This window comes from Nomascus leucogenys, chromosome 5 (assembly GCF_006542625.1).
Source record: "Nomascus leucogenys isolate Asia chromosome 5, Asia_NLE_v1, whole genome shotgun sequence".
Lineage (NCBI taxonomy): Eukaryota > Metazoa > Chordata > Mammalia > Primates > Hylobatidae > Nomascus > Nomascus leucogenys.
Genome location: NC_044385.1, coordinates 71,275,539 through 71,287,751, shown reverse-complemented (window position 1 = coordinate 71,287,751; position 12,213 = coordinate 71,275,539). Strand labels below are relative to the sequence as shown.

At 37.2% G+C, this 12,213-nt stretch overlaps 1 protein-coding gene across 3 annotated transcripts in view; it reads right to left on the bottom strand.

The window, feature by feature from the left end:
- The window catches only part of GPALPP1 (GPALPP motifs containing 1), a 46,170-nt gene that overhangs the window by 18,654 nt on the left and 15,303 nt on the right, over positions 1 to 12,213 (bottom strand). For all 3 annotated transcript variants that reach the window (XR_004030164.1, XM_030813351.1, XM_030813353.1), the window contains exons 2-6: positions 11,195 to 11,327; positions 9,343 to 9,441; positions 6,771 to 6,855; positions 545 to 676; positions 32 to 196 (exon numbers count right to left, since the gene is read on the bottom strand). Coding sequence is in view for 2 of the 3 variants with exons in the window: in XM_030813351.1 (XP_030669211.1) it covers positions 32 to 196; positions 545 to 676; positions 6,771 to 6,855; positions 9,343 to 9,441; positions 11,195 to 11,327 (614 nt within the window). In the remaining variant the exon portion in view is untranslated. The remainder of the gene's footprint in view (positions 1 to 31; positions 197 to 544; positions 677 to 6,770; positions 6,856 to 9,342; positions 9,442 to 11,194; positions 11,328 to 12,213) is intronic.

The window sequence follows — 12,213 nt, the reverse complement described above, 5'->3', positions numbered from 1 at the left end:
AATACATGAACAAACAAACAAAACCTCTCACCTTAGCTTTCCTTTCCCTATCAGCTGGAGTATCTGTCCAGATTGATCGATCTCCAGATGTGTCATCAGCTCTTCTCTTAAAAGTCCTTGGCCCAAGACCAAAGTCTTTCATTTCTGGAGGAAGTTCAGTCATCCATGACTCTCTTACAATGGGTTTAGATGAATCCTTTAAGAGAAAAAAAATAACGCAGCATGGAAAATATATATCGTGTATAAGATGAGTACATATATATGTACAAGCAACTGTGTCATGCAATTGAAGTTTTAAAGTTACTCAACAAACTCTAATATAAAGGATTGATGTTTTTGTCACATATATTTGTCATATACGTTACAAAGACTTTCATCCAATTTGTTATTTTTCGTTTAGAGTTTCTGGGTTCTAACTCCTAAATTAAAAAAAATGTTATACATAAAAACAAAATATATTAAAAGTTATATAGTTTAGTGTTTATTTCTAAAATCTAGATTTTTAATCTATTTAGTGTATTTCTTAAAGTGCTTTTAAACTTACATCATCTCCTTTGGTCAGTTTTTCTTTCATTCTCTGGGCCCTTTTTTCAAACTCTGTCGTTACATTATAGTTAACTGGTCCTTTTGCAGGCATTGGTCCAATAACATCCTCATCTTCACTGCTGTCCGTTTCCTTTTAAAACAAGACATTACTTTTAAACCAAGAGCAGAGCTACAGGTTATAAAAATAATTCTAAATTACCTGCATTTAACTGAAACTTATTATCCATAAAAACTAAAAAAGTAAACAATGCATTGCTGGCTCATCACTGAACCACGAGGACTTTTTCCTCACCTTCCTCAAGTGCCTAGCACAGAGATGACAAATCCATGGTATGCAGACTCTCTCCCACCTCCTACCTCTCTTCCTGTGTCCATGACAGACCTCACTCTCTTCCTGAAGGACGTAGACTTAGAGCTCTTCTCAACATAGTACAATAATTAGACAATTATATGCTATCCTGTGGCTTACTCTAATACACACACACACACACACACACACACACACACACACACACACAAACACACTCTTAATAACTATGGATTTTGTCATACACCTCATTTGATCCTTGTAACAAAACTGTAAAATGGCACTATTTCTGATTTCTTTTTTTTTGGAGGAAACTTAGGCTTAGAGTGTAATAAAACTATTATCTAAGAATCAAATATTCCAAGATCAAGGCCAGTATATTTTTTCTATGTATACAACAGCAGCCTCTCTATTATTTTATCTCAACTGTTAGTGATTTAGCTTTAAGTGTTTCTAGCTTATATCTACAATAGTAAGCTTTCTGATGTTACAGACATTATGTTAAATGTATTTATAACCCCCTACAGATATAAATATTTGGTGATGCAAAATGTTCAGATGTAAAAGCTATAATGAAATTTTAAAACTATGAGACATGAAAACAAAATAAAACACAAACTCTAAGAGTCATGGTACCAATACAGTATTAGTGGAATAAGCTAATGATAGTCTCACTTCCATCTTAATAAGAGATGGTTTAATAAAGGTAGAATTTCAGCATGTCCTGGTAGGATGATGCCTGCAATTTTTTAGAAATAAGTATCACTTATGTTCAGGGGCAAATGAAAGCGGGGATGGAGAAGCAAACAGAAAATTAGGCCAAACACACTAAACTGAAAATCAGAAACAGAATAATATGCCCAATTCCTATCTATGGGTATTAAATTATTTTGGTGTCCTGGATGAGTTATTTCTTTTAATAAAAAAAATGGTGCACATTTTATCCAGAATTACAACAGAAACTAGGTACCCTACTGGTTTATACTCTGCGCTGACTTTGTTGAAGGCCTCATTTGCCATTGTACTAGCCCTGTGACTTCAGGCATGTTATTTAACCTTTCTAAGCCCTGGTTTTCCTCTCTTTGACATGGGAATTATAACAGCTTCTACCAATAACTACTCTATTGCCAAGAGAAGCCTGCATTTTCTTTATCCTCTTTAAAGCCATACCCTTCTTAGGGAACTGGGGCCTTCTTTAACACCTGGGGAAAAATATTGGTCATTCTAGGCCAGTCACTAAAAAAAAGTAGTAACTATTGTATGGACATGTTTACAAAATACTACAAAGTAGTCATTTCGGTCTTATTCTTCTTGCTCAGCTGACTGGTTTAGGCATGGACACATGACACAATTCTTGTGAAATAAACACAAAAGGTCTGTAGGAAACTGGTAGAGGTTTTCCTTTCTCTACAAAAGAGGCACAGGGAAAGGACCATTCCTCTTCTGTGTCTGGACACTGCCAGCTGCTTGCAAGTCTTAGAACTTTGGCAGGCTTCTTGAATGATGAAGGCAGTCAGCCTAAGTCTTAGAACTTTGGCAGGCTGCTTGGTACGATGAAGGCAGGATTAACATACTGTTAATTCTCTTACAGAGCAGGAAGGTAGAAAAACTGGAGCCTTTGATGGTATCATGAGGCGAATGAATTAATCAAGCCTGGGATGATCTTACCTCTTGACCTCTTATTATGTATGAAACATATTTTCCTTATTTTGAGAATACAGAACATACATCACCAAGCAAATTAATCCATTTGCTAACTAAGTAGGTTAAGATAAAGTTCCATTTTGAGTTGGATTTTCTGTTATTTGTAGCTGAAGGCATTCAGCTGATACACTACCTCCCTGGATTGTTGTTTGGATTAAGTTAAGTTTATGCTGCTGTTGCAGTGTCTGGCTTGTGGTAAGTGCTCAAGAAAGGTCAACCATTAGTATTATTGTGTATGTCTTAATTTGGGGGTATATGCCGGGAATGAGGCTAAGAAAAGCCCATCTTTGAGAAACGAAAATCTCAAAACTGAAAAAGAAAGGTCTTTTGAAAAAAGGTTCAATTAAAGGGAAATTATAAGGCAAACAATCAGAGCAAGAATACCTCACATATGGACCTACAGTGTAATCTCTGTCCCAGCCTGACCCTCGCCTTCTACCAAAAGAAGCTAGGGAATGTAGAATGTGTACCACCTAGGAAATGATGTAAGCTACTCATTTGCTAACTAGGTAGGTTAGGACAAAATTCCAAGTGTGAATTATGCTACTCCTTTGAAAATTTTTTTCCCCAATTTTTTATTTTGAAAAATTTTGAACCTATATAAAAGTGCTAAGATGAGTGCAATAAACACCAGTATGTCCTCACTCAGATTGACCAACTGAGTGGCACATTACATTTTAACACATTCATTTTTTTGGTTTGTTTTCTGTCCCTCTCCCCATGAGATAGACACAAACACACTTTTTTTCAGAACCATTTGAAATTAGATTACAGATAGAATGACAAGGCTCTAGGCAGAAGCAAATTTCCTTGCCACCTTCCTAGGGACAGTGGGTTACGTTTCTCTAGTCCTCTAGTCCCCTTGTCCTCCTTTTACAGACAGAGCAGAACTTTGAGGCTGCAGGTTTTATGCACGGTGCTCAATTCAATTTCCTCTGGCTGAGTGAGCCAGAAGCCAAGGCTCCTGTTCTCAGATTCTCTAGGGTTTATGACTGGGTTCTCTAAAACGACTGTGGTCCCCTGCTACATAAACCTGTGTCTGGCTTTGAATTCCCTCAATGTTGTTCGTATGTGTGGATTTTCCTTTCTACCTTTTGAGCTTTGCTGTGTTTTAAACTAGTTGTTATTTTATTTCTTCCCCTAGCACTCCTTTGTGTTCACGGCAGGGAAAGCCTAGCCTGACGATGTCATCTCAGTCTTCCATATGGCTGGAAGTCCTTCCTCTGGTAATTTTTTCTTCAATGCCCTTGTTAGAAAGGAGTCCTCATACTTAGCCTAAATTCTTCAGTTATGCTCATGGCATCCATAGTGGAGGCAATAAGAACAATGGTAATAATGAGAACTATTTTAAGTTGAATACTTGCTGATATGGTTTGGCTGTGCCCCCACCCAAATCTCATCTTGAATTGAAGTTCTCATAATCCCCATGTGTCGTGGGAGGGACCAGGTGGAGATAATTCAATCATGGGGTGATTTCCCCCATCCTGTTCTTGTGATAGTGAGTTTGTTCTCACAAGATCTGATGGCTTCATCAGGGGCTTCCCCCTTCGCTGGGCACTCATTCTCCTTGGTGCTGCCATGTGAAGACGGACGTGTTTGCTTCCCCTTCCACTGTGATTGTAGGTTTCCTGAGGCCCCCCAAGCCATGCTAAACTGTGAGTCAATTAAACCTCTTTCCTTATAAATTACCCAGTCTTGGGTATGTCTTTATTAGCAGTGTGAAAACGGACTAATACAACTACTATTCTGATTTAATCCTTACAACAACCCTATGAGGTAAGTGTAATGACCTGCATCTTACTGATCATGAAGCTAAGCTTACCCAAGCTAGGCTCAATGCAAAGCTTTGAACAGCTCTTACCTACTTTCCTCACCTTCTCTCTCACCATTCTCCCTGCATTCTCCATTCTAACCATATTGAACTTCTTTAACCCTAACTTTCATCCTCTCCACACCCTCTTTTGCCTTCAAATAAACCATTTGCTCTCTCTGGAACAATGTTCCTTGCCTTCTTTGCTGAGCTAGCTCCAGTTCATCAAACTTCAGGTTAGTAGACATTCACTCAGATAAAAAGACCTTTTCTTTTTTTTTTTTTTCTTTTTGAGACAGGGTCTCGCTCTGTCACCCAGGCTGGAGTGCAGTGGCATGATCTCAGCTCACTGCAACCTCCACCTCCTGAGCTCAAGCCATCCTCCACCTCAGCTCCCAGGTAGCTGGCACCACAGGCATGTGCCACCGTGCCTAGCTAATTTTTTTGTATTTTTGGTAGAGATGCGGTTTTGCTATGTTGCCCCGGGTGGTCTTGAACTTCCGAGCTCAAGCAATCCACCCGCCTTGGCCTTCCAAATTGTGGGATTACAGGCATGAACCACTGAGCCTGGCTGAAAAAGACTTTTTCTCATTTTCAGATTAGATTCCCCCATCATGGTTCCATTTATATTTTGTCTCATCTTTTGAATAATTGACAATGTTAGAAACTGATGTATGTATTCCCCACTACCTTGTAAGTGTGATGAGGTCAGGCACTGTGTTTGATTCATTCATTCATTCAACAAATACTTCTGAATATCTACTATGTATAAGGCACTGGTGATAAGATAAAAAATATCTCTGTTCTTATGGAGCCACATTCTAGCGGAAAGAGGCCAACAATAAACAAAAAGAAGCAGTAAAATTAATGGTATCTTAGGTGGTAATAAATACTATGGCGAAAATTAAAGAAGGGAAGAGGAGGTTAGCATAGGTTTAATTTGGAGGCCAGAGATGACTGTATTGGAAAGATAATATTCCAACAAAAAACTGAAGGTCTAGGAGGCCAGCCACTTAGATATGTAGGAGAAGACCATTTTGCATAGGCTTGGACAGCAGGCCTAAAGGCTCAGGAGTAGGAACTGGCCTGCTGTACTTGAGGAGGAACAGCAAGGAGCCCAGTGTGGTCACATCAAAGCAAAAGATAAAATCAGAGTGCTAATGGAGGCCAGACTGTATAGGGCCCTAAAAGGACTTTGGTTTTGACTTAGGGAGAGGAGGAGTAATTTGGTGGTTTTGAGTGTTAGTGACATGATCTGACTTTGATCTGCCTGTTTCATTTGGACCCCTTCAGCTGTTGTGTTGAAAAGGGGTAGTAGAGGAGGAAGGGCTACATAAAGCATGAAGACCAATAAAAGGGGTGAAATTTGATGGTTACTTGGACCAGGGTGGGAGCAGAAGTGGCTGAGTCCTGGATGTCTTATGAAGATAGGAACAAAATAATTTGTTGACAGATTCATTTCTGTGACTATGTGCCTGCCACACTGTGGGTATTCTATGAGCATTTGTTGAAAGAATAAGTAAATGACTCTGAAATTCATAATTTTAACCACTGCATTATACATCCTTTGAGTAACAACCTCAGTGTAACTGTTGAATTCTTAGTGGAGATAAACAGGATTCTCTGGAATATATGAATTCATATATAGGAAGGCACTGCAGTATAACAGATTGAACAGTGATTTAAAGTCATAAGAACTGGGTTTGTGCCATGGCTTTGATCAGTAAAAATTGTGTAATCTTGGATAAGGTACCCAATTTTTTTGGTCTTTAGCATTTGTAAGGTGTAGATAATATCTATTTCATGAAACTGTGAAGAAGATAAAATAAGGTCCACATACAGGGAAAATGCATTACAAATTATAAAGTACTCCACAAATCTCAACTCTTGTTAAGGAGAAAAACAGCCTTTATACTTTACTCCAAAGTCATTTGGTCTATCTTTTCCTAAAATCATTTACCCACCAGTGCATTTTTTTATACACAGGTACCAGCGCTTGGTTAGGAGAAAGTAAATTTCAAGGTAAAGACCATTGTTAAAAAGCTCTTCAACCTTCTCTCCTAAAGGCCAAATCACAATCATTCCTTAAACTTTTCTTCATGTTCCATCCTTCTAACACCTTAAAGTCCCCCCTTCTAACACCTTAAAGATAAGAAGTATGAATAGGTAACACCCCGTCCACTCTGTTATTTTCCTAACAGAATCTCAGGTTTGTGAACAGCTTTTTATTTCATCTACTTATGTTACAATCTTAAATTAATCTGAATATAACTGAGTCTTACATTACAGTTGAGTCCAGTGGTTGTAGTAACTGCATGCATAAAGTTTGGAGTTTGTTACAATACATCTTATTCTTTCAATGAAAACTTTCCAAACCTTAGACTTGAAATGGGATGATGATACCTGTTGTCCTGGATCATCTCTGCCCTTGTCACTTTTCTGTGTAGATTTAATGAAACCAGGTGGCAATGCAGGACCTATTATGGGCCTAAAAAATCAAATGTACTTTTATCATTCTCCCTGACTTTAAAAAGCAGTTTTCAGAATAAAAGTTCACAAAAATAATAAAGCCAAATAGTGACAAATGTTGAAAATAAGAATTTTATTTAACACTTTATTTTTACTAGTATTACCTAGTATCTTTCTGCTAGATGTCTTTTAAAAACCTAATTTTCACATTTGAATTTTCTACTTGTTAGTCAATAATTAGAGACTAAGCCAATAATTCTCAATCTTTGTGACACTGGCATATGCACGATTCCTAAAAAGAACTATATTAAATAAAAATGGCAATGTTTTAAAAAAATTGATGTACTGAAATCTGTGATGGTCTTTTTTTGTTTTGTGCCTTGGCTTTCCTTCAGTTTTGAGATTCATTATCCCATGAAAGATACCTTAGGGGCATTATAATTATGGTCAGAACTACCAAAGTAGAAATTGAGTTCTTCTAAGGACATATATAGCATATGCAGACAATGCCAGCAATCTGCAGTCTATATAACATGGCAGTATTAAAAATCTATACATTGTCCTCATAATGATGTGGAACTGTAGAAGAATGCAGCTAGTTCATTAAGACCCACAGAAAGGGAAAAGGGTACTGTGCTAACCACATTTCAAGCAGTGCATCTGTTTCCTTAAAACAATCCTGGTCAGTGTAAGTCACTCCACTTTTAAGATGAGCAAAATCATGTCCAAGATTAACACAATTAGTAAGTGGCTGAGCTAGAGTTTAAACCCTGGTCTACTCGATGTCAAAGTGCATTTTCTTTCCAGCTGCCCTACTGCCACATAATGAGGCAACTGTCATCACTTCAAAAGAGAGACTTGCCTTAATACTGGGTCTTAAAAGGAGACAGCCTTACTTTATGAAGGAAAAAATTAAAAAGATAAAAATAAAAAATAAAAAAATGCTCTCTTTCACACTTTTAAGATTCCTCATCCTTGCTTTTGTACAAATGTTTTCTCCATAGTTATCACTGTGCCAGTGTTACCAACCCAGATGGCACTGAAGTCCTGAGCTAAAATTTCCAGGTTGCACCATGTTCTATCAGAACCTCACAGACAGGCATCCTGGCAGGGGAAAAAACAGTACTGACAGTCAGAAAGTCTGGGTTCCCATCCTGACCATTTAATAATTTCTTGTCTTGATTCATGAAACTGCTTTGAGCAGAACAATTTGCTTATGAAAGACAGGGAAGTTTGGCACTGTTAAAAAGATAAAATTAGGTATCATTTATAAGCTATGAGTACAGCATAGGATTTTTCTGAGTACAATTTTTAGTAATCTACAAATGCAATTATAGCTTAACTTTCTGGCCTCAGGGGATTGGTGGTGATAGAATTACTGGTATATAAAATCATAAAACATAGTAAAGGAATAAAACCATGGCATGTTATGATACTATAAAAGGTTTCTAACTCCAATATATAATGCCAGCTGTTTATTTTACACATATATTTTATTATTGCCAAAATAATATTCTCAAAAAAACTGCTATACATTTAAGTAATGTGTTTTCTTAAAAGGAATGTTACATCCTAGGGGTCAGCAAACTTTCTATAAAGGGCTAGATAGTAACTCTCAGGCTTTGAGAGCCACAGGTGGGTCTCTGTGGCATATCTGTCTTTGTTTTTTTAGCTACTCTCAAAAATACAAAAATCATTTTTAGTTTGGGGACTGTAGATTGCCTATCCCTGTATATCTAAAACAACTAAAGTTAATGGAAGTTAGGAGCTGCTAAATGTGATTATAAACTTTGAATATAAAATAAAAAGCCTTTTCTGCTTGTTCTTGCATATTGGTATACCGTATTATGAATTATAAACAATTTGATGTGCGATCTTATATTTGGCATTTAAAAATTTTACAATGCTGGGAAGAAGACAGGAATAAATATTTACTATATACTTACTCTGTGCCAGGCTCCATATAAATTAAACACACACACACAAAGTCTAGGTATATAACTATGAAACCTCAATCATCACAATTCTGTAAAGTACATGCTGTTATCCTAGCTTACAGATAACAAATTTAAGATTCAGAGAAGTTAGTCCAATTGTCTAATATGGCACATGGGGATTTGTTTCTTCTGTTGATAAATAATTAAGAAAACAACTGAATTAAAAGTCAGAACATCAAGATTCTAGCTCTAGGTCTGCTACTGTGTGTGTGACCTTGTCTGTTTATAAAGTAGGGAGAGGGATGATCCACCTCGTTTACCACAAAACACTTTTGTGAATATCAAATAACAGATGTGGAAGTTTTTTGTAAACTATGAAAGTGTCATAAACATGTAAATAATTATTTTTATTCTAGGAAACAACTTCTTTTCCCGATGAATGACCCATTTCAAAATGTTATATAAATACTTCAGTTAAAACATAATTTCAGACAATTCTTTAATTCATCAAAGATTCATTAGTTAAAATATTTAAAGAAAGACTAGCCTAAAATATTACACATTATCACCTTGGAGGAGAATCATCCTGCTTTTTAAATCCAGGAGGAAGGGCTGGTCCAAAAAACCCATCATCATCATTGTCATCATCCTGATTTCTCCTCTGTTTTCTGAAAACACAGTAGTATAACTTTATGCATACATGTCAAAATTTTTTTCACAAAAACACATTTTAATTTTTTTTTTAAAAAAGCATTAAATCTAGTTGTATAAACACTGCAGTAAATTAATCTTGCCAAATAAAAACTGGATACTATGATAGTTCTTTTTTTTTTTTTTTTTTTTTTTGAGAGGAAGTCTTGCCCTGTTGCCCAGGCTGGAGTGCAGTGGCGTGATGTTGGCTCAATGGAACCTCCCACTCCTAGGTTCAAGCAATTTTCCTGCCTCAGCCTCCCAAGTAGCTGGGATTACAGGCAAGTGCCACCACGCCCAGCTAATTTTTATATTTTTTAGTAGAGACGGGGTTTCACCATGTTGGCCAGGCTGGTCTCGAACTCCTGACCTCAAGTGATCTCCCTACCTTGGCTTTCCAAAGTGCTGGATTACAGGCGTGAGCCACTGCACCTGGCCTATGACAATAGTTCGTAACTAGTCTTTTCCTGGAATTTATTTTTGGCCTAAAATACAGATTGGTTATTTCTTTACAGCAGTAATATATCACTATTCTATATTTTCTGTGGTATTAAAGATTCCCCTCAATGAAGTTTCAAAGTCTATTGGTCAGATGTTTCTCAGTAAAAAGTTTATGACTGTGACTTTTATTCTCATTTAAGGAAGGGTTTTAAGTTGCTATTTCCACTTGATAATATTTAAAAGGAATCAAAAAACCTTGTTACTCAATAATAAACAAAAATTTGACTTCTCATTTACATAGACGCACAGTGGGTAACGCCAGATTAGAAGAAAATCATTCAGCTGGGCACAGTGGCTCACGCCTGTAATCCCAGCACCTTAGGAGGTGGAGGCGGGTGGATCACTTGGGGTCAGGAGTTCAAGACCAGCCTGGCCAACATGGTGAAACCCTGTCTCTACTAAAAAATCCAAAAATTAGCCAGGTATGGTGGCACACACCTGTAGTTCCAACTAGCTACTTGGGAGACTGAGACAGGAGAACCATTTGAACTTAGGAGGCAGAGGCTACAGTGAGCCGAGATCGCGCCACCGGATTCCAGTCTGGGCTACAGAGTGACTTCGTCTCAAAAAAAAAAAAAAAAAAGAAAACCATTAGTTTATTTAAAGAAAACATACACTGCACATATAATTTTAAGAAGAAATTCTATGGTTTATGTAGCCTATTTTGTCACTTCAATGACATCTTAACAAAAATCATTTATGTAAGAGTTTATTGGCTGGTGTGGTGGCTCATGCTTGTAATCCCAGCACTTTGTAAGGCTGAGGCGGGCAGATCACTTGAGTCCAGGAGTTTGAGACCAGCCTGGGCAACATGATGAAACCCCATCTCTACAAAAAATACCAAAAAATCTACAAAAAATACAAAAATTTCCTGGGCGCCTGTGGTTCCAGCTTCTCAGAAGACTGAGGTGGGAGGATCGCTTGAGCTTGGGAGGCAGAGGCTGCAGTGAGCCAAGATCGTGCCACTTCACTCCAGCGTGTGCGCCAGAGTGAGCCCGTCTCAGGAAAAAAAATATATATATATTGAAATTCTAGATATCTCTATAGCTGCAAACTACTAGAATAAATTTCTTTGTAAAAGGTATAGTTCAGGATGAAATGCCACACAAAATGATTTCTCCTTGTGCTGTATAAATGGAAATATGATATTCCTTTACTAGCTATCTGTTCCAGCCAACTTATACTAGCTCTGAAGTTTGGTCTATCATTTAATTTAATTAAATGACTGACCTTGCAGTTGGACCAATGTCATCTTCTTCAGATTCTTGATTTCCTTCTTCGTACAAAGAACTACTGTCTTCATCACTGTCTGATGAATCTGAATTACTGCTTTTATAATTAGGGGGCAGAGCTGGTCCTGCAACTAAAGAAGACTTGTTGTTTGTCATCACTAGCCACTACTGTTTCAATGAACCCTTCTAGCTGATATTTTCACTTTCTTTTCTGAAATAAACAGCACTGGCTGTCTGTCATTTATTATTCACTTTAATCTCACTTGCTGTTGTTTGTGTACAGTGGTTTTGTCTTTCCAGCTCTAGGAAGGCAGAAATCATGTCTTACACAATCTCTTTCATGAGATTCACAAAAGCTTTGTTAATATCTGAACTTATAAACCTGAACTTATAGATATAGCAATAGCATGTAATTTCCTTGATAATGTGCAGTTTTTGCCCTGGTTGGTGCACCTGCCAAAAAAAAAAAACAAAAAACAAAAAAACAAACAAACAAAAAACCCCAACAGCTTCATGATTTTTTTTTTCTTACACTTTACGGTAGAACCACTACTTTAAAAAAAAAAAATCTTTCCTGGCATTTTCTTGGTTAGTTTTCTTTTTGAGATGATTTTCCAAGCAGAAATAAAAGTAGAGTCACTCTAAGTTTTACTGCTTGCCAACAGAGATACAGAGAAGAGAATGAGGCTGCACTGTAATGGGGATGTTAGAGAGAGTGCTAAGGGTCTTCTAGGTCCACTTATCAGAATGATTTGCTCTCACTTTACATCTCAGCAAAATTACAAATTACTACATGGTGTCACTGCAGTGTCATGATGTCAATGATGATGTCACACAGACACAACTGTCCAGGTTGATCCTAAATAGTGATGATAAAAGGCTACTGTCATAGTTCCTAAGGTTGGATATTTATCAGACTCCCTAATATATATATATATATATATTTTTAAAAGATTCATGGGCCCTTTTCTCAGATATTCTAACCCAGTTGGCCTGGAGGAGGGCCTGGAAACATGA